At 46.0% G+C, this 22,926-nt stretch overlaps 2 protein-coding genes across 2 annotated transcripts; one reads left to right on the top strand and one right to left on the bottom strand.

Moving 5' to 3' along the window:
* Positions 1 to 1,325: 1,325 nt before the first annotated feature.
* Positions 1,326 to 22,509, bottom strand: LOC108149414 (cytoplasmic dynein 2 heavy chain 1). The gene is made up of 25 exons (XM_017276973.2): positions 22,423 to 22,509; positions 22,051 to 22,364; positions 21,686 to 21,770; positions 21,392 to 21,521; positions 20,877 to 21,337; positions 20,296 to 20,824; positions 19,680 to 20,103; positions 17,708 to 19,617; positions 17,122 to 17,338; positions 16,794 to 17,060; positions 16,033 to 16,734; positions 15,379 to 15,561; positions 14,120 to 15,009; positions 11,038 to 11,163; positions 10,844 to 10,978; positions 9,816 to 10,743; positions 9,628 to 9,744; positions 9,172 to 9,285; positions 9,010 to 9,112; positions 7,830 to 8,285; positions 6,444 to 7,773; positions 5,083 to 6,383; positions 3,645 to 5,017; positions 3,283 to 3,588; positions 1,326 to 1,763 (listed from the first exon to the last, which is right to left on the bottom strand). The coding sequence occupies exons 1-25, from the start codon at positions 22,457 to 22,459 to the stop codon at positions 1,491 to 1,493; spliced, it is 12,711 nt and encodes a 4,236-aa protein (XP_017132462.1). The 5' UTR covers positions 22,460 to 22,509; the 3' UTR covers positions 1,326 to 1,490.
* Positions 2,431 to 14,052, top strand: LOC108149415 (nuclear transcription factor Y subunit beta). Its single transcript, XM_017276974.2, is given in 5 exon segments — positions 2,431 to 2,667; positions 8,526 to 8,672; positions 11,323 to 11,469; positions 11,744 to 12,773; positions 12,776 to 14,052. Coding segments are annotated over 5 exon segments (1,494 nt in total). The 5' UTR covers positions 2,431 to 2,607; the 3' UTR covers positions 12,886 to 14,052.
* Positions 22,510 to 22,926: the final 417 nt, after the last annotated feature.

The raw sequence follows: 22,926 nt of genomic DNA, 5'->3' as shown, positions 1-22,926 counted from the left end.
GGGCGGGAAACACATGCAAATGTCACATTAGCTTAGCCTTATACTTTAATTAATTTCTAATCCCAGCTCGTTGAGGGCCACTGCAATTAGATGCCGATGCTTGTAGGCTGGCAAGGATTACAAGGATACAAACATTTGCCCCCCACACTTGTCAAAATCAAACACTGCACAAGCCGAGGGATATCAATTTGTGCATGTGAGTGTTAAGCACGGATTCGTTCGGCCGCCCATCAACTACAACTTAGACGTTTGAAATTTAATCGTCAATGGGAGTTTTTGAGGGTCACTGGGGGGTGCACATAATTAAGCTGCAACTTTGTGGGGGTTTATCCAATGTGAATTCAGAATAACCAAACCACAAGCTTTCAACATTAAATGCGATGAACTATTTGGGTAAGTTGGTAATCCAACATTGCGGTGGGGCAAATAGTTTAAGGGTCTCATAACTGTGGTTTTGGTTTGCGAATGTGAGGGAAAGTAGTTGTAATTTTAAAGCGATATTTTAAATGCCAATTTGGTTTTTCCTTTCAAAAGTTGTGAGTATAATTATGCATTTTTTATTCTCGTTAATCCATTTTTACGAACTATGTGCTAGTCCATTTTCTCTTATTTCCCCAAGACTAATTCCTTAGAAATTGTCATTTGAAGCATAATAAATTATTTATTGCTTTTAGCCAACAGCACAACAAGTGAAGAAGCCGTATTACAAAATCAATGAGGAGATGGGAAATCTTGCATAGCTAAATGTGCAAAATGAGTTAACAAACTGCCACGCCCACCGATTCGAGGCACTTTGATTTGTGTGTAAGGCAATTTATCTGGCACAGAATCTTTGCCTGCCACGCCCCACAGAAATGCCGCCCTCGCCCCTTCCTTTGCTCCGAGAGGCACTTTACACGCAAATTGTGTTAATTTGCATATTGGAAACTTTTGCCTAATTGAACATAATGCCACTTAATTAAAGTTAAGACAAGTTTTTGACGGTAAAATGGTTTTGAGCCCGAGGGTTCGAGGATGTCTTGGCAACTGAAAGTATGGCCAACATTTATGGCAGTTTGTGTTGTTCAAATTTACGGCAATTAGTTTAATATGAGCAGATTATGAGGGTAGCCGGACGCAGTAGCAGGACGCAATAAAATCCCTTAGGCTGTGGGAAATTAATTTTCGGGGGCATCCCCAAATAAACACAGGCACTGACATATGGAAATCAATTAGCACTCGAAAGTTATGGCCTTAAATGTTTAATGCCCCCCTCCGAATTTGTGTTTGGCCGGCTTATTGTTAGTTGTTTGAATATTTATTAACAATCAGTCTGGACTTAAAAAAGGATTCGTGAGCGGGAAAAAATGATTTACTAAGGACATATTTTAATTTTTAAATACAAAATTAAATTGTTTAAAACGATTTAAGTTTAATTTAATTTTCATTGGTACACTTCTAAATGAGTTTTATAGATATAAATATGTTTGGTAATTCGTATTGCTTGTTATCTAGTAATCCTCGACGATCAGCGCGGTTCCAGCTAAAAGAATCTGTTCCGAAGTGCCCGTCACATTATCAACATTTAGATGGCAAATTAACTTGTCCCGACTGCTCCGCGAATATAGGGGCAACTTGGGCTTCGATTCGTTTCTCTGGGTGGGATACAAAGAATTGTTTCCATATTTCGATTTACTGGCACTCGCAGTATTGGGGTCTTCCATTATTTTGTAACTGATGTAAAAGGGGTTCGATTTGTCCATTCCACTCTTGGCGCCATCAATCTGCAAGGGAAAATGTACCAAGACTTTAAAATATATTTTAATTTAAATTAAAATACCCTTGCAGACGGAGACATTTCCGACCCTGTTAAGTTTATATATTCTAAATCGCTATATTAGTAAATTTTCTCACTTTTCTTAAAACATTTCACTCTCTGAAATTTTCTTGGGACACCACATGGCACCACCTGTTGGTTTTACACAGTACCAATGCATTTTACATGCATTTTACATTCTGTAAAGCAGTTCAAAGCAGTTGTTGGCGGGTAAATTTTAAATTTGGTTTATAAAATAGTAGATTTCTTACATGAGTGATGTTAAATACTGAGTGCATTTCAGCAGCAATTTTAACAGAGGGTTACCAAGAAATGGAGTGGAACCAGGCTATGTGTGCAAGAACTTGAGTGAGAAGTTAACAGAGCCAAGAAAATATCGTTAGAGACGGATAGACATCGATAAGTTCTGCCAAACATCGATAGTACCGATATGTTGGTGCTGCCACCTCTAACAGAGAAAGTTCGGAAAACGTCGAACTAACAGAGAACTGTTAGGAAAAAGTCGAACTAACAGAGAAATGTTAAAAAAACGTTGATATAACATTGTTAGAGACGTATAAGCATCGATACTCTCTGTTAAGAATCGGTAGTACCGATATTTAGGAAAAATCGATGACTTCGATGCTTCTCCACCACTATCACCCACCTCTACCGGAATGTCAATCAAATGAAAACAAAAAAAAACTGCGTGAGAAAACTGAAAAGAACGGGCAAAATCGGCTGATTTCGATGCATTGAACGTGAAGCGGGGAACCGGAAACAGGAGGCACAGGATCACGGAAACGGGCGCCATGGAAACGGCCAGAATGGAGACGGCGATGGAGACCCACTTTATGGCCAAAATGGGGAAGGTGAGACACAAAGACAAGAAGACGCACAGAAGCCAATGGGGAAAATAGGTGAAGGAGGGGGAGGAGGACGGAGGATGCCAACAGTCCCCCAAAAGATATATAGATATATCTTTTAGGATGTGCTTCTAGTCATTGTTACTATTACATTGTTACCTATTCCAACTAACCAACAACATATGCACATATGATCACAACTTAACCATCCTAAAACCTGCCAAATTATATTGGTTTACCTACTAGAACAGCAATGCTGCAGAACTTTAAGATCTGGTTTTACTGCACTGATGTTTATATACTTTTTTCAATGGTTTTAATTGTAACTAAAGGACGTGACGTAGTCTGTCTAAAATCCTAATTTATCCAACATATGAAAATATTTAAAACAATACATTTTGCTGGTTTTGTTTACATTATTAGGATACAATATAGAAAACTTCTAATTGAAATACGAAATGCTCTTTAAGCTTTTTATGCTTAGTAATAGGGGTTCAGGAAAATTGCAAATTACATCTCAATTTGATTAAGCCATTTAAAAATCTGGTATGCCAATTAGGCTCTATTAAATCTATAAGTTAGTTGCTTAAAGACCGTCTAAAACCATATTCTTCTACTCACCTTTAAGGGCGCCAGTTTGATAGTTACACCATTACAATCTCCATCCGAATTTAGTTGCCCACAAGTCTGGAGCTGCAGACGTTCGGTGGAAACGGCCAACTTTCGTGACTGCAGCAACTTCAAGCAGGCCAAAAGGTTCTCACAGTTGAACACTTGGATCAGATTGATCTCCTCGCCAAACTCCAGAGCCAGTTGCTCCCGAAATCGCAACTCGGCAGCCTGGACGCGAACAATTAGAGCTCTCAGAAAATCCACGGCACTGCTGCTGCCAGGTCCACTCCATAGTTTCAGCCAACTGGCAGGAATCTAACGAATAACATAATTATATATATTTCCTTATACTTGTCAGTGTATAACCTTACCTGTTGTTCTGCCAGGGCTCTCAGTGTACTGCCATCCACGTCCTGCGAGTCCTTGAGCCAGGCATGCATCTGCGACAGAGTCTGGTGCACAATGCCATAGAGATCGGCACCTACTTTCAATTCGGCCAGCACAAACAGTGCCCAGGGTGATTCTCCCGATTCAGATTTCGCCTCCTTAACAGTTTGCATTATCGTACAGGACCCGGCTAGTTTTCTCCACAAATTCAGCAGGGGTTTAATTTGCTGTTCGAGCTTCTGACGATCAGTGAGCTGATCATTGGAATCTCCCGATCCTCCTGAGTCTCCAGCTGATCCTCTGCCATAGTGCAGACCCCTCAGTTCCTTGATAACTCTTTTTGCCTGCTCAATTTCGCGTTGTTGCTGGGCCTGATTGGCCAAACCATACATACTGGGCTCATCCAGTTCGGGAAGCTTTTCCAATGCCGCATAATAGTCCTGCAGCTGGCCACTAGTGGGTATGGATAGGGATAATCCCAGAGGAGACCAGCGATTGCTCAAGACATCAGCTGAACAGAACTGTTGTAGATAGGTCCTCAGTATCTCCAAGTCCCTCAGGTTGTTGACTCTCCCACCAAAAGCTAGGGCTTCACTCAGTCGTTGCAACAGCAACCAGTCACATTTTCCAGAATTTAGTTGCTGATCCATCCATTTAAGAATACCCAAAGCCGCCTTGAGATCCGCTTCGCCAAATTCATAGTACTTGGACCAACCTTGGGGAATGAATTGCCGCCTTTGCTGGAGCACTGCAGTTAGAATGAAATAAACCAGTCGCATCTTGAGACTCTTCGGTTGGTTCTTGAAGCTCTGATCTTGCTCAGCTGCGTAGTTTTGCAGCAAACGCATAACAATCTGCTTGAGTCCCTTGGGCTGTTCGTATCGCACTTTGAGGCACTTAAAGACTGCGGACTCGGAAAATCCTTCGGTGGACTCGCACAGCAGCCACAATCGAAAGTCCTTAGACTTTTGAATCTCACTCAGTTCCCTTTCCACTTGGGCCAGGAATTCCGGCACCAAGTGAACGTTCTTAACACACAGCCAGTGGCCATCTATGGCAGCCTGTCGCATTTCGGCCAGAACTCGCTTCTCAGCACCTTTGCCAATGGCCGTTTCCCTGTACTTTTGATTGGCCCACTTTCTCAGCTCAGTGGTGGGATCATTTTCCGCCTGACTAATCATCAAGATGGGGCGATCACAGCTGCTTTGCTGCAGCAACTGCTCCACAGAAGGTTGTGTAGAGGCATCTGTTGAAATTCCCAGCAGATCACTGCTCACTTTTCGCAGTTGATGAAGCATCAAGTCGGGTCGGAATATCTGAGCAATAAGTATGCGCTGGAAACTGGAGCCCAAGGCAGCTGTAAGTGGGAAAATGTTACCTTTCCATAGAAAACATATTAAGTAAATAATTTCTCTAACTTACGCAGCACATCGTCCGCTTGAGCCTCGATGAATCCTCGCCAGATATAGTCCTTGTCCAACTGCAGTTTGCTTCGCAGATCCGGAAAGAACTGCAGCAACATGGCCAGCTTTAATTGGGCTTCCTTGCCCATACAATCGGGCAGTTTTCCCAGCTGACCTAAGAGCATACTGCCATCTGATGATCCCATGAAATTGTTCACAAACAACTTCCACTCCTTGGGGCTCAATTTATCGGGATATGCCTGATGACACACCCACAGTGATAGGGAAAGCTGACCATCTCTGGCAGTGGCTCTTGCCAAATTCATGTAAACACTTCTCACCAGTAACTCGTAGACCTTTGACTCATCTCGTTGATTTTTGGAGAGTGCCCCCAGAAACAGTTCTATGTAAACTAAGGCGGATAACTCATAGCCTTGAGTGAGACCAGCATAAAAGGCTGAGGCCTTGGCACAAAGTTCCCGCAAGGAACCGAATTGTGCTAGTAGAGTTTCTCTAATTTTTCCACTTTGCTTAAGGGCCTCGTCTATTTGGGCGCTGCTTTGTTTCACCTCATTCAAACTGGCCAAAAGTTGCTCATTTCGTAGGATATCTCCTTCCGATTTTGAGAGCTGTTCAAGAAGTTTGTCCTGCATTTCCATTCGCTGCTTGAGCAGATCTCCCTCTTTTTGTAGCAGCTCTATCCTCTGCTGCTCCAACTCGGCATTTTGTAAGACAATCGCCTTGGACATTAGTTGATCGGCCAGGCCAGCTGCTGTGACCGTGAATCTCAGAAGGTTTAGTTGACTCCTTTGCTCTTCGGGTAAATGCAGACGATCGGATTTACTGATCAAAACCAGTTGGAAACTCTCGTGGAGATCCACCAGTTTTGAGCCAATGGCTAATTGTCTCTTGTTGAATCTCACATAAACGTGACCCTGGAGCAGCTGAAGGATCGGAGGACGTAGTTGCTCGCAGTCGGTTACCAGAAGAGTCTTTCCAAAACGCACTGCCAGCTCCAGCTGATAGGATAGTCTTTCGTTTCCATGGGTAGTCAGTTCGCAGGCCCTTCCGCTTCCCTTGAGATGGGCCATCAACCACTCGGCTGCTGTTTGTGTGGGATCCAAGAGCAGGGGAATGGGACAGGCTCCATAGGGTAGAGAAAGTATTTCCCTGAGAAGGGCAGCACTCTCGATGATCTGGGCATCGCGTGCTAGACCCTGACTCTCCCAAATAATCTGCTGTTGTTCCGTGAGCAGTGTTCCACGCAGATCGAAGTTGGTGGGCAGATGAAAGTCCTCCGCCAGACGCTTGAGCGAAGAGCTTTGGGAATATTACCATTATGAGTTTTAAAATTCTTAAATTGGGAAGTAGATAACTAACCTTCTCTGTTCCAGGCCCAATTCCGCATAGTAATTAACAGCCATGGCTATCAATAGGGTCTTGCCATCCAGTGTTTTGTGGGCCTTCTTCAGCTCCGCCAACTGATCACTCCAGGTGGCATATTCCGCACTTAGTTTGCCCACCAGGAGCTCTGCTGTCTGCAGAGTGCCACTGGCCTCCTGGAGCTTCAGCTCCAGCACCGCTGCCTCTTGGGTGTAAGTCTGCAACTTGGCCGACAGCTGCTTGACCCTTTTGTCCACGTCGTCCAGTCCACTGGCCAATTCCTGCATTTCGTCCTCCGCCGCATTGAGATTCTTCTGCAATTCGTTCTGCTCCCTTTCGAGGGGCTTTATGCTCTGGATCACCCGGGAATAGCGGACACTGGCCTGCACCCAAGCGGCCAAGGGAGCGGCTGCTGCCGAGGCACGTTTCGCGTTTTTCGACTCATAGGAATCGCCCTTGGCCAGGAGTAATCGTTCCACGGCCTCGCAGTTTTCGGGACTGATTCGAGCCGGATCCAAGGATCTGATGTCCTCTTTCACACCCCTCTTGGCCAGAAATGTCTTCATGCTGTTCCAGGAGGTGTCTCGTATGCCCATCAGCCGCAGCACACCCTCCAAGATGTCCCTCACAGCCTCTGGAGGAGCACGCAAAGATCTGATTTCGGACAGAGCTTCCGACTTGATTTGACCCACTGCATTGCTGGCCTCCGCCAAAATTGGTTCCACTTCGGCCAATTCCTGTTGGATTTCCCTCTGCCTGACTTTCAATTGCTCGCTGCTCTTTTGCGTCTGTTGTTTCAGTTCCAGCATGCTGGATTTCTGTTCGTTCGCATTCCTCATCGTGGATGAAATCATTTCCAGAGCTTCATTGGCCAGCTGTCGCTTCTCACCCAAAGCCTGTTCCTGAGCTGCTGCATTGGATTTTAGGGTATCGACTAGGGCGTGAGCCGAGGCCAATTTGTCCACTCCCATTTGCAGTTTGCCCAATCTCTGATCGATTTCATTGACTGCATTGCTGTACATGTGGAAATAGCTGCGAATTAGTTGGTAATATCTTTGCGATGGCTGATCTGGGGGAAGTTCATCCGATATATCAGCAAAATGACTGCAGGCGGGCACCTTGCCACGCCCACTTCCGCCGCCTGCCACCGTATCGTTTAGCAACTCGATATATTGTTTGGGCAGATTGGCTAAGGTTTCCCTGGATTCAGCTCTAACATACAGCAAATCCATTTGACGATGCAGGGCAGGGAAATTTTTGAAGTAGTCCTGCACATTGGAACTACTCGGATCCAGAACTAGAACGATGTGCAGATTCTCACGGGCACCTGAAATTAAATGTATTCAATTAAAAACCATGTAAAAAACATTCTTATATTCCTACGCTTCATGAAGTATGTTCCCAGAGATTCCTGGTATCCCTCCAGCTGTGCCGCCTGCTTGAGCGTACTGGCCACCGTCTCCAGATCATCGCCAAAAAGCTCTAGGATTTCGCTTCCTTCGAGCAGGGCTTCGATGGGTTTCAAAATATCCGGCACATAAGTAAGCCAGCAGTGTTCGATGAGCAGGTAGCTCATCTGCTGCTCCAGGGCAGCCGTCTGCATGGCAACTTTAAGATCGTTGTAGAACTCGGAGAGATCGTAGAAGGATCCTCCTTGCAGAGTTAGCACCTTGGCCTCCTGCAAAGTGGCCGCCGTGTATATGGCATCCAGGTGTCTTCCACCAGATTGCGCCAAAATAAGCATGTGGGCATCGGTTCGCGATAGAACTCTGGTTATTCTAGCAGTGTTGTTCAGGAGTTCTTCGGTGATGGGAGCCGAGATGCTGTAGCTTTCGGTATCTGCGGGAAATAAGACAATTTATAGTTATATTTAGTTGCATTGTACTAACATGTTTAGTTCTTATTGCTATCCTCTTTGTGAAATTTAATATTTTTGAAGCTGTTCCCTCGCAATATAAAGCTCTCTCATTGAAGTTGGCCTCTGAACCACTTTTTCTTCACATCTACTGCAATACTTTTTAAATAGAAAAAAAACAAACCGATGCTCAGACGAAATTCGATGATTCTGTGTACTTTCAGTGGATGACCCCCGAGGAGGAGGCGCGACAGAAGTTCATCATGCGGGAGCGGGATCGCGAGCGGAAGCGGATTAAGCGCATGAATCCCGAGTACCGGCAGATGGAACGCGAGCGGGATCGATTTCGCAAGCTGACGCCCAGGCCCAGTGTAGTTATCCCCGATTACCCCAAACTATCATCCATCTCCTCCTCTTGTCTTGAAACTGCGGAATTACCACCGGGCAACTTCAACTGATGCGTGAGCAGAACCATCTGACATTGAATCTATTTATTGGTTAAAATATAGGTAGGGAATAATTTTAAAAATACTTCAAAAAAGTGAACCCTTCAGATTGCAAGTCACTCAATATCAATTAACATTTTTAAGAGATAAATTAATCAGGGTCTTAGGGAAAATGGAAAGCTGATTTTAAACCGAATTTAGGAGTTCCTCTTTTGATTTTCAGATTAAAACTAAAAATATAAAAATATTATTTAATACTCACTGCAAATGGTCACCTGTCTCTGAACTTCCTCCAGCCATTCGTCGTGAGTTAGGCAATGCAATTGACCCCGCGACTTCGGCGATTTGGGCACGAAAAAAACTTTCTGAAAGGGTGTCCTTCATTAGCTTAGTTTTCATTTGCCAAACTGCAGACTCAACTCACCTCCTTGCCGTAATATTTGCGCATCGTTTGCTTGAGTATCGCCTCGAATTGCTGGACATGCTCTTCGCTGATTAATCTGTCGCGGAACATGCCTAAAAGCTCGCAGTAGAGTGCCTAAAAAGGTACGAAAATTTTCAATCTGATTAGCCATAAACTGAAGAAAAAAAAATAGGACAAATCTCAGCTAGGAGGAAATTTATAGTAGTTGTATAATACTGCATATATTTTGTTTCAAAAAGTATGAGCAAAAAGTATTCAGTGTAAAGACTAAATACTGGATTCTTCTTGTATGATAATAAGAATTATTTTAATCATTAACATATATTTTTCTCCCTTTTAGCTTTTAAATTGATTTAAAATTATATCGTGCTAAAAATTAGCAAACCGGATTTTGTTTTGCAATCTCTTTTATAAAGAGTCATATTTTCCCCATCATTTTTCTCACTGCAAACATACCTCGTTGAAATCAGTAACTGGATAAAAGACGAGGGCGTCCAGCAGCTTCATGATGCATTTGGGGCTGAACTGGTAGTGTGCCTGCCTGCCTCCCGTGGCGGTGAAAGTCGCCTGCAGCTAAAAGAGGGTGAAGTCAATTAGCTGGCCCTGTGATGATGAATTCCAGCAGGGTGGCTGAGGCTACCAACCTTCTCGAAGCACTCCATCAGGCTCTCGCTGACGTGCTGCAAATTGACCCCCGATCCTCCTCGATGGGCCAAACCCCTGAAGTGCTCGCCCAGAAGCGGTTCCAATCGTCGTTGCACGATTTCCAGCATATCCTGACTGGTGGGTTGTGAGACTCGCACAAACTGATTGATGGCAAAGTAGCGCGGTGCGATTTTTCCGGTGTTTCCGCTAATGGAGGCGCATATTTGCAGCCCGCTAACGCCAATCCATTCCAGATTCTCGGCGTAAAAGCCTCCTCGTTGCACCAGTTGGAGCAGCAGCTCCACCACTTCGCAGGCTCCCCAGGAATCCTGCTGGCAGAGGTCCAAGTTCTTCATAAAGAGCACTAGTCTTGCCTGTTTTGGTCGGTACTCCCGTCCCTTGATGCCGCTCACTGTGACGCAGTGCATCCTCAAAGTGTGCAAAATGTAACTGGGTGTTAGTTGAGTGGAACAGTTAATGGTGGCCAACTGGTAGCCAGAGTTATCCAGCACTGCTCTCTGGAGCAACAGGGTTTTTCCCGCGCCACTGGGACCTATCAACATAAAGGGCGGCACTCTGCTGCCCTGAGTTTTTAGCAGGGATTCCAGTGTGTCCAAATACGATTTCATGTAGGATGTAATTATTAGTTGAGAGCCCTTCTCAGCTGTCTCCATTGCATCCACTGGATATTGCTCAAGGGAACGTCTACGACTATCATAGTAGGTTAGCTCAGCGTAGTTGGGATTGCCTATGTAGAGATTGGCGCGTTTCAATACCATTTGGGCGAACTCCCGCTGCCGATCGTTGGGCATATAACCAAAGAATGCCCTAAGGGTGGCTGCTCCGTATTCCTCCAGAGACTGGGAGCCATGGAGTTGTAGCAGCAGTGAGCGCATGATGTGGGCACGGTTTATACCAGGTAGATGACTGTGGAAATATGCATATATATTTAGATTTTTATTGAAAATAATTAGCTGTAAATTATATGGTAATTCTTATTTGTTATCATTTAACATCAGTAACTCACTTTAACAAAAGTTGACTCTCCAGCCAATCCACAGCATATTGAAAATTACCATCCACATAGTTCTCCAACAGATCGCCATAGGGTTCCTTCGATAGCTCATGTTTAAGCAACTCCTTGGCCGGAAAGTAGTCAAAGCTTTCCAAAACAATTAAATAATAAGTTTATGGAAGTTTGGGATTAAGTTTAAGACGCACCTCATGTTGACAATACCCATTCTGGAAATGGTGGCCGGTGAGGCATGCCGCACATCGTCTGTTTCGAAAATAAAGTTGACATTGCTGCCGAATTGTATCCTCCAGCCCGATGGCAAGGTCAAAAGCCTGTAAAGATTTCAGTTTCAAGACAAGATGAGTGGAGAACACAGTGCCCCAAATAAGACCATGATTAGCCACACAAGAACACTGCCCGAGATTCAGACTCAGATCGAGATCGAGACATGACTGCCGTTTGCCAACCAACCACTCTCTCTGTAATTTCAGCTGATGACCCCCGAGGAGGAGGCGCGCCACAAGTTCATCATGCGGGAGCGGGATCGCGAGAGGAAGCGGATCAAGCGCCTCAATCCCGAGTACCGGCGAATGGAACGCGAGCGCGATCGATTCCGCAAGAAGGCACGACGTGCTAACGTAGCATTTTTCCAATATTCTATATCTTATCTTAAAACACCAATGAACCCACACTCGAACACTCGAATCACACGACACGCACACACACACACACACACTCACTCACATGGCTTGAGATTAGGGGGTGGTAGGGGGACTTAGAAGATCCCGGGACCGTTGACACTTCTCGAAACCCTCCGAACCAATCAGACAAACTCCCACAGTTTGTGTGGCCCCGAACACAGTGCTTTAATACGCTTTTCCCCTGTTTCCCTCTTTCCATCTCCGATTGCAGTTGACCCCCGAGGAGGAGCTGCGCCTAAAGATGATCCAGAGGGAGCGGGACCGGGAGAGGAAGCGGATCAAGCGCATGAATCCCGAGTACAGGAGGCTGGAGCAGGAGCGTGACAGGGATAGAAAGAAGGCGCGGCGGGCCAACGAGGCCTTCAGGCAGCTGGAAAAGCTGAGGGACAAGATCCGGAAGGACCGGAAGAAAGGCCTACTCGTAACGGATCCCGCGCAATTACCGCCGGAGTTCGCGGCCATGATACCGCCAGTGCCTGTGGTGAAGCCCGAGGTGGGTGTGCCACCGACCCCGCCCCAGGGTCAGCAGCCCTCGCCACTGCTGCAGCAGCAGCAGCAGCAGCAGCAGTTGCAGCAACACCAGCAGGTGCAGCAGCAGCAACAGCAGCAGCAGCATCAGCAACCTCCGCCCACGCATCTACAGGAGCAGCAGTTGAGTCACCAGCTGGCGCATCAGCGGAACCGCATGATGACCAGCCAGCTCACCCAGCTGGCCACGCCCCCCGCCCATGCCACGCACCTGCAGCAGCTGAATAAGCTGCAGCAACTGTACCCGCCTCGGAGCTTCGGCCATCCCGCATTGCCCATCGCTGGAGTGACGCTGATGCCGCAGCTCTGTCACCCCATCCTGCATCAGAACCTTAGTGCCAGTCTGTACCCGGGTCCGCCGAATGGCATCAAGCAGGAGTACGGGCAGGACATTTCCGCCTCGGCCATGGCAGCAGCTCAGGCGGCGGCACTGGCCTCACTGAGGAATCCGCAGCAGCAGCAGCAGCAGCAGCAGCAGGATGATGCCGAAATGGTCATTAACCTCGAACCGGAGATCGTACTCCAGACCGGGCCCGATGTGAATCCCGCGCAGCCACCGCCACAGCAGCAGCACCATTTCAGCGCCCATCAGCAACAACAGCAGCAGCAGCAGCAGCAACATCATCTCCAGCAGCAGCAGCATTGCAACATGTTCCAGCATATGGCACCCCAGGCGCACATGCAACACATGCGATCGCTGCCGCCACCGCCCCCTCGTTGCCCCTGCCGTCACTGCCGCCCCCGCCACCTGCAACGCACCAGCAACAGCAGCAGCAGCAGCAACAACCTGCCGCCCCACAGCAACTGCAGCATGCACCGCAGTGAGGGGTTCTCACCCGTAGTCCTAAGCTCAACTCTCTAGCCAGCTAAACGCATCCGAAAGTTTGAGGGCACACACGCCTGGAGTTGTGATCTAACTAGTTATGTGATTCTCAAATCCCATTTACCGAGCAAGAAATGATTTTGGCGAAATCTTAGTACAATTTTTGTATGCTCCCAATCAAAACTTTCTACTACTTTCTACCCTGAGAATGATTTAGTAGGAAAACAGTAAAAGTGCTGTTTAAAAACCAACTTTAAATAACTTAATTCCCTTTTTATTTTTGGAGCAATGGATATTTTCAAAAGTATTTTTTTTTCATGTTTGTCTTTGTGTTAACGAAAAAATTATTTTCTATATATATAACCGATACAACACTTTTAAAGGCTGCCTTTTTGTCACACAGCTTTAAAGCATAGAATAACAGAAACTATCAATATATTTGCAACCTTCTCAAAGGCCATATTTAGTTAATAACTATTTTTCCACCAATAGCATATGACAGGAATCAGCTACAGGAAAACCTTTTTCGACTTTCCAATGATAAGACGTTGTGATAAAACGATAAAGCTTAAATACTCATCAGAGTTGAGGAAACTTGTGGCAAAACTTATTGCGTATATATTCGAAATAATTTGTCTACAATATTTAATTTAAATAGAGGATTGGTTAAGATATTCATCTATGTATTTATTCCGAACCTTCATTCTATATTTAATCTTAAAACGATTTCCCCAAATATCCTATAGTAGTCACAACTCTCAAGGATGTGTGCCAACATCTTAAACGCACACACTCGCACTGAAACACACCCATGTTCATTTTTGTGTATGTTAAGTAGACGCCATTTGAAAAATGCCGATACGTATTATGTTGCGTTACGCAATCCGCAGTACGTTACTTTAGTGGGCTTCCCCGTCATAATTTGTTTATGTCGTCATCGTTTCAAGCATTTCTCTGTTTTTTTAGGTCTGTACGAATTTTGTTTAGTCGCTAAGTGATAGACGATACAATATTTGCAAGTTTAGGATGATACGATCTACAATACGATATAACGATTACTGTATACCTATATGATATAATGATAGTATGGCCAGCCGCGAAATAATTATTACGAATTTATGCGCAAAAACGAGCGAAATATAAGAAGCAAACAAGTATTGCTAAAGACATGAACTCGTGTTCTATATGAAGGGTGTATAAATTAAACTGTAAACAATGTAATTAAGTTTCACTCACTTGTTATCGTCCAGAACCGAGTTGAGTGCCTCTATCCACTCGGGATCTATGCTGCCATCGCAGACGATCCACGAGTGCACTTGGGATGGCTCCTGGTTGACGGCCACCGCTGTGTGGGTTAGTACTCCGTCCTGCCACTGACGCGTATCAGCATCCAGCCGTCCCAGCAACTGGACGCGACTCATGGACTTGGGACTGATGGTGTGCACTCTCAGTTGGGACCCACCACTCAGAGCCTGTTTAAGGAGGGCCATGACGGTGGACTTGCCACATCCTGGCGGTCCAACCAGCACCACTCCCATTCGCTTTTGGAGCTGTTCGTGCAGCTGCAAAGCCTTTTCAATTTGCCTCTCGCTGCGGCAGAGTCCCAGTTGCGCAAAGGCGGCGGATAGAGATTGATGGAGCAGCGTTTCTGGCGCCGTCGAGCTGCCAATCTCCGGGAAAACATTCCGCAGCAGCATCTCGAAACGACTGACATCATGAGGGGCCAACTTGGACATGGTGGAGGAGCGCAGGCATCGCACCACCACCGACATCTCCTCGTTGGCCAGCGTGTTCTCCGGTTCACTGGTTAATTGCCCCCTCAAACCCTCGCCGCACACCAGGAGCACTGTCTTCAGCTCACGCAGTCCCCAGTCGTAATGCCGCTGGACAGATAGCATTTTGCCGCACAAATCGAATAGCTCCACGATGCGGGATGCAATGGATGAGGCCTCCGAAAAGCCCTCGACGAAGAGCATAACCCGGGCGATTTCCCCGGGCTCCGGCTGCTGCATCACAATGGGCCGGAATAGGGCCTGGATGTTGCCGGGCAGCTTCTGGCGACCACCATACTCGGCTCCGGCCGGATTCAGGGTGACAAAAATGCCACAGTGCTGGTTGAGTTGAACCTGTGCAAGAAAGGTAATTAATGATGATTTGTGGGCTTACATTAATTAATTATTGAGTTTTAATCCTAATCCTAATACCTTTAGGTATTCAAAAAAAAATATTAAAAACGTTGTGTTATAGAAATACTATAAACAACCAATCTCAAGATGTTTTGCATGCAAATAAACTTCGTTTAACGCATTTACTTACAGGTCTTTAAAATCAATAAAAATTTAAAGTTTTTACTATGAAAAGTCGCAAAAACAGGTAAGTTTTTTTTTTAAAAGCAAGCTATGTAACTTCAACCGACAGCCAACACAACCAATCAAGCCATTACTCTTGTCACACCAATTTCAACTTCAACCCGGTCCATAACTCATCCTGCTCACCTGTCGCTCGCCAATCTGGACGCTGTTTGCCCGCTCCTTCAGGGCGCTCTGGATGGGCTGGATCAGCATGGAGATGGACGACAGGGTGGCCTCCTGCAGCCGGTTGAACTCGTCAAAGCAGCCCCAAGCCCCGCAGCGGGCCAGGCCAGTGAGGATGAGGCTCATGGACTCGGTGTCCACATTCTGCAAACAATCCACGACATTATGACGTATGGCAAAGGCATTAGCATGCACTCAACAAAACGATTATTAACAACTGAAGTTACTTGGCTTTAAAATATTTTATAGAAATTGAAAGAACTAAATAACGAAATTGTACTTTTAAAGAGGGTTCTACAATATCAGTCAAAGATTTAATTTGCACTTTTCTTAAATTTTTACAAATATACTTCGAAGTATAGTGATGATTTACTATTTTAGAACTACAGTTTTAATTAGTAGCTGCAAATCGGAGTATTAAATAATTGCATTGAGAACATTACCGATTGGCTAAAGAAATTATAGAAAATTTTTTTTATCTGACTGTAATTTATTTTATGTTAAGGTATTCTAACAATTTTTTAAAAATAATAATGAATAATTAAAAATAATGTTTATTTTATAGGTGCTGTGAGCACCTGCTAGGCATTTTTCTGAGTGTGTCGCCTGACTCACCTCGTCGCAATTGAAAACCAACACCAATCGTCCCAGCATGGCCCCCAGGGCCTTGACGCACTCGGTCTTTCCGGTGCCAGCCGGGCCAAAGGGATTACCGCCCAGGCCCATGTGCATGGCCTGGGTGAGGATGAGATAGCAGCGGTGGGTGAGCCGCGTGTGGACCAACTTGCTGGCCTGGCCGAGAAACTCGTAGGCGTATTCAAATTCGGCATAAACCATGCGCACACAAACTTGTCGATTGGTATTGGCATTAACGCCACCCGATGTGCTCGATGGTGTGCCGCCCACTTTTCCCAGGTAATATCTGAGTTGACACAGCCAGTGCCAGTCGCTGGTGTGGACCACGCTGTGTTTCTGGAGCTGCTCCACCACCCCGGAGTAGTGCACTAAGTCGAGGAGAAGGGCTCTTAGCTTGAGACTTATCAGGGATCCACTTTGGGATTTGTGTTTCAGGGCGGCCAAATGGGTGATCTCATTCTTCAGCTGTTGGTGCAGTTTCCCCAAGGACATGCCGCCGATTGCCTGCTCCGTCTGGCGGGTGAAGTGGAGTGCTCTGGCTGTGGCCAGCACCTGACTGGCATAGCTTCTGAGGATTTTCTCACTGAGGTTATCACTGCCGCCGGTGGTGCTGGTATAGCACTCGTAGATCTGATCGCGCAGTGTATCCTGCACCACTGTGACCAGTTGATTCAGCCAGCGCTGTTAATTGTCAAATATTTTAACTTCATATTCCAACACTTAATTGGCCAGTGACTCACCTCGATGTCGCCCTTCATCTCGACGGGCTGGCTTAGCCTGAGCTCATCGCCCTCGGCACTGTGCACGGCCACGATGCTGTACTGATTGGTATCGGAGGATGTGGCAGGATTAGGGGCCGGCTGCCGGATGCTGAGGCTGTGGCAGCCCGGGAACAGTTTGCGGATGTGCCGCTGGATGACATCCGCATCCTTGCTGGCCTGTCCCAGCAGCTCGAGCAGATCATCGTCACCCAGGAAGTAGAAGCGGGGAAAGGAGTTGCGCTTGTCCTGTGAAGGTGATTTTATGTCCTTTTATATGCATGCTTTGTTGGAATGGATAATCACTCACGGTTATGTAGCTCATCAGGTTCTGCTGGCACCTGGCCAATTGGGTCTCCAGGGCATTGACAATGGTGCTGATGTTGTTTATCTTCGTCAGCGAAGTGACCCGCGGATCCATCTCGATTTCCCGCATCACGAAACGAAAGTCCTTGTCGATGCGCTTGAACAATGCCTGCTCCTGTTGCAGGGTTCCAGATCCGAAGACAGGCTCCAAGTAAACCCAACTGCGAGAATGTAAGATTAAATAAAATAGTCAACTTAAGATTAAGAATTGTTACTGGTTCTAAGCAGGGAGTGTAATCATTATAAGTTTTATAATACAAATTACTACTTCCTTCTTCAATGGAATTTATTTTTGAGTAATTTAAAATTTAGTTTAATTTAAAAAATTTTTAACTAATTTATTTCATTTTTTCTAGAACTCAAAAGATTGAACTGGTGAACAAGTTTTTTGTATTATCACAGGATAGCAGTAGAGTTTCTTAATAAGTTTACTCTGAAATAAGAACATTTTCATTTCTTATACATTATTTAATTGAAACTTTTATCAAACCATTTTGTATTATAATTAATATATGAAATATTTAACTCACCGCCTCTGTGAGTGATTTAAGCTGCTAAGAAGGGCATCCAATGTGTTCAGGCGACTCTCCCAAAGCTCTGCCTGATCCGAAAAGCTGTCGAAGGCAGCCGAGTTCTTGGCGGATTGCAACAGCGACTGATTGTCCCCGATCTTGTTGAGCACTTCCTGGTAGTCCTTGATCAGGGAGACACTCTGGCCCGAGGCATCCGTCCTGGTGATCAGTTTCAACTGGGCCGTGACTGACCACTGATCGAGCTCGACCAGGGCCTGTCTCACAATCTGTTCGCTCGAAGCCTGCCTGACAATACTGCCGATCTCTGGGGCAGCCGATTGAAGGGCATCAAAGTCATCTAGGATGTCCTGGAGGATTATAGAGTGCAGGGGCTTGGGGCTCTTGTGGTTGAGGAGCTGCAGTATCCTGGCCCAATGGCGTTCACTCAGGGAGTCCGACTGCAGCTGCTGCAGGATTGGCAGAGCCGATTGAAGTCGCTCCACCTGCAGACGGATTCGCTTGGAGGGCAGATCAATCGAGGCATGGACGGATCCCTCCCACTTGCCAATGAATTCGTTCAAGACATACGGACGACGCCGGTAAATGGCCCACTCCTCCTGCAGAATTGGCTGCAGTTCGGTGAGAAAACCATCATACACCTGCCACTGTTTCGATTGCTGCTCCATCTGCTCTTCGATTTCTTTGAAGGGAATCAGCATTTCCGATGGGAACTCCATGTTAAATTTGGAGCACTCCTCCAGCAGTTGTTTCTTCTTCTCCTGCAATTGCTGCCAGTGGATGCGGCGTTCCTTGAAAACCTCGAGAGTAGAGTGCTCGTTGGCCTCCAGTTCGGCTATGGTAGACTCCCACCTGAGTAGGAATTTCTCTGCTTCGTTCTTCAGATTTTGCAGCTGTGTCTCCGCCTGGTTTTTGATCATGTCCACCTGTCGCTGCAGGATCACTGCATGGTTTTCCAGCAGAGGCTGTAGCTGCTCCCACTGCTGCAGGATTCCCGACAGGGCAGTCACTCTTTCCTTGCACCAGCCTGCCAGACAGGCATCCTTTTCCCTCACCGCCTCCAACGTTTTCTCGATCTGCGGCAGCTCAGTCATTATCTTTTCGTACTTCATGCCCGACTGACTGATGCTGCCCTCGTCCATGGGCACGTTCTGAAGGAACTGCAGAGCACTCTGCAGGAATTCCTGAATTAAACTCACATCCGTGAGGATAGCCGTTCGTAAGCTGTTGGCCAGAGCCTCCCAATAGCGTCGGCTAATGAGTTCTATATCCGATCTCAGGGGCAGTACATTGATCACTATGCAATCGATGGATTCCTCGGCGTGCTGAAGTTTTGCCAACTGCTGACTGAAGTGTTTGCAGGCTCTAAAGTTACGATCCCAATCAGAGGCTTCATTCAAGTGAATCCCACACAGTTGCTCCACATCCACACATCCCAAAGCGATCCAGGGCAGCCAAATGGTCTTGAAGTCCTCCAGCTTGTCGAACAGTTCGACTGCCCTTTGGTACAGTGGTCCAAAGTGGTGACGATTCACAGTGACCATCGATTTGAAGAGCTCTTGACTGTGCTCCGACAGACCATGGAAATTACAGGGTCTCTCGATAAAGCGTCTCAGCTGACTGAAGTACAAGTCCCGAATTTCCTCTTCCGGCGGACTGTACACAAGTTCTCTCTGTCGGAAAATAAGCTTTACGTGTATGTCCGGCAGCTTGTTGTTCATGTCGAGTAACCCGAAGATATACTGGTATTCCAACACTTTGTACAACTGGTGATCCCAATGCAACTTGAAGGCATCCAAATGGGTGTAGCCCTGACGTTCCAAAGTGGCCACCAGTTCACGCAGATGTCGCAGCTCATCTTTCCAGATTTGGTTTTGGGTAAACAGATCGGTGGACATGAGTTTCATGACCTAAAAAATTATTTAATTTCTTATTTTGTATATATATAATATTATTATTTATAGGGACCTACCGTTCTCTTGGCCTGCTCATGATATCCCACCAGCAATGTATTATCCGTGGAGAGTTTGGAGACGGCTGCCTGCAGGATATCAACGTAGCGCTGGACTGAGGATTCGTCCTGCCAGGCAACTGTTTCGCTCTGGACCAAACGCTGCAGCTCCAAGGCATTCTTCAGCATAATGGGCCGCTGGCAGGGAATCATCCGATCCCCAATTGTGTTGTGAAACGTGGCGATCTGCTGGAGTCTTCGGGCATAGCACATGTATTTGGCTGCGTGGGTGGCAGCTGCTCGCAGTTCCAGGGGAACATTGTAGCCAAGATTCTCGAATTCGCGCACATCCTGGCAGAAGGTCACCAGCTTGGGGTTGAAGGTCACGCGCATCAGCTGACGACCCTCCTTTTCGAACTTCACAACCGCCTGATCGTCGCGAAGTCTAATTTGGTGATAAAGATGATTTATAATAATTTATCAAGAGTATATTTCAACAATTTGCAATCGTTGGTTAAAATAATTCAGACTTCTAAAATAAGATAAGATTGCTAATCGTTTGAATATGATTTTTCAAACGTTGGTTTTACATTATACTAAGTAAAACATTAAAAATGTATAAGAATTTAAAACTTACCTTAGCTCGCCACTTTTCACAGCCGTAGAGCACTGACCCGACCAAATTTCAAAGTTTGTGCGCAGTAATGACTCCGTTTCCTCCTTGATTTCCTGCACCGCCTTGTTGATCTTGTCGAATCCCTCGCGTCCACTTATCAAATGGCTGACCTTCTCGATCTCCTGGATCTGGTGCTGCACCACCTTCAGCCAGCGACACTCGTTGCAGATCACCGACAAGTGTCCCGTGTCCGGTTCCATGTTCGAGTCCACCATGGCCTTGCGCAAGTCCTGCAGGAGGATGTGCAGCGACTGCAGGAACTGTTCCCTCTCGATGGTCAGCAGTTCCAGGACAGCTGGCCTCTGGATGAGAGTCTCGTACTTGGAGAAGATGAAGATCACCTGCCGCGGGTTGCTCAGGTGGTTATGCAACTGGGCTTTGAGGGCGGCAGCGATCCGCTCGTCAATTGGCTGCAGGACCAGCTCAAAGTGCTGCAGAGCCTTGTGCCACTTTGCCTGCCCCAGCGAGGATGTGTCGAAGATGTTAAAGTCTGGAAGGTAAATATTAATAATTTACTACCCTTGTGAGTCGAGCTGTCTCACCAGTGAAAGGAGCCTGCTCCTGGAACATTTCCTGCAGTTCGACATCGTCGAGCAAGGTGGCAATCTGCTTATACAACTGCTTGATGCTCCGGATCTCGCTGAGTCTCTCTTTAAATTGTTGGCCCCTTTTCGGCATGTGTGGATCACCCAACCACGGATGTTTCACGTAATTTGGCCAAAAGAGGCGTGTAAGGGAGTCACAAAGCTGGATCCACGCGTCCACCGTGTCGATACTCTGGCCCATCAGATTGTTGACGTGGCTCGAGTTCAGACTCCAGATGTCCTCGGCCAGCAACTGGGTCAAACAGACCTCCAACAGCCGCTTGCCAATGATGTCCAGCAGATCAGTCATCCTCTGCTGCGGATAGTTGTAGGGCAGGCGCCATAATTCGTCTAGATTGTTGTGGGCATGGTCGAGGAAATCCTCAATCGTACCACTCGGATTGGCACCATCAATAGTGCTGGGATTAAATATTTAATTTAACTATGGGGAAATGTTTAAATTACCTCCTTACCTGATTTGTTTTTCGATGTTTTCCAGGACGCCAATAAACACTTGTGCTGCCTCGCGGTCCAAACGGGAACTGGACTTTTGGCCCAGTTTTTGCTTCCAATATTTTATCTCTTCTCGCAGACTTGTAATGCCTAATCAAATTAAACAGTCAAGTGTTAGCAACAATATTTAAAATGTTTCTTCTCACCAAAATATTAATTTAAAATAATTTCTTATTATTTAATAAATATTTTCTCTTCAAAAGCTAATGTGGTGGTAAAGTCTTCATAACAAATAAAAAGTTTCGAAAACTCACCGCTCTGTGGTAAGCCCAAGCTGGATCCCAGGTTCTGGTGCAAGTTCTCCAGAATTCCACTCAACTCGGGCCCATATTCGCTGCGCTGAAAATAATGAAATATTTTATAAGTAGAGCGGAGTGCAAAATAAACCTAAACCTATCGGAAAAGGCAAATTGGATGGCAGGTCAGAGCAAAGAATAATTGAAGAAATGAAATTGCAGGCTGGATTGAATTATGCGCAAATGCAATTAAGGCTGCAGAGAGTGCGACACAGCGAGCATGGAAAGTTAAGCCGAGTGAGGGAATTAGCCAGGTTGAATATTACACTTCACTACGTCACACTACACTGGCCAACACACAAGGCATATAGACTTAGACTTACCTGGGCCGAGTTGGCAGAGGGCGAGAAGACCCGAGAAACGGAGTTGTAAATCGACTTGACCAGGCCCCCTTCCAGGGTTAAAATGCCCAGCAGCGGCTCACCACCTTGCCTGTGATTCTGCCCCACCTGCGGCACCTTGTAGAAAAGCAGGCAGAGCTCCTCGTTCGGTATGCGGTGGTGGAATCGGATTTTGCCATCAGATTTACTGTGCACTGCCGAGATGACCGTGTGTTCCTCCTGTTCTAGAAACTCCAGAATCATGGCAGTTTGTTCGTCTAACTCTGCACCCGGCAAACGGGCCGAGAAGTACTCCACTGAGGGATGTCGATATTTTCAGGAATGTATTTCATGGTAAGTCCCTCCAAATCTCACCTGAAGTATTTATTATGAATTTAGTGCGCTGGCTCATCTTGACTTAGATTTTCCGCATCCAACGCCACTTGTGAACTTTCAGTTTTCACCGAAACTCTTTCACTTTTTCCAAATCCAAACTAATTGTTGACCTTTTCGGTTGCCATGGGCAACTCGCACAAGGTTGCCCCAAAGTGGTGGTTTCTACACAGAAAAAAGGTCATTTATATAAAGACATATTTTAGGAATGAAATAAATAAATAAATACATATAAAATTACATATATTTATTAAATTTTAAATTAACAAAATAATTTCTATAACAGCAGAAATTGATAAAAATTGATAATTAATTTAAAGTTTTGTGTAGGATTTATTATTTTCTAGGATTCATTCTCGCAGTGTTCTGGCTTCTGTTACTAAGGATGTTGTTGTGTTTTGGGTTTTTTTCTTTTTGCACCTGTTGTTTGCCTTTGGGCATGTGACACGTGTGTAGTTGCCATGGCTTGAATGCGGAGTGTGGGTG

Source organism: Drosophila elegans, unplaced genomic scaffold, assembly GCF_018152505.1.
Source record: "Drosophila elegans isolate 14027-0461.03 unplaced genomic scaffold, ASM1815250v1 contig_814, whole genome shotgun sequence".
Taxonomy (NCBI): Eukaryota; Metazoa; Arthropoda; class Insecta; order Diptera; family Drosophilidae; genus Drosophila; species Drosophila elegans.
This window is presented reverse-complemented; position numbering and strand designations above follow the sequence as displayed.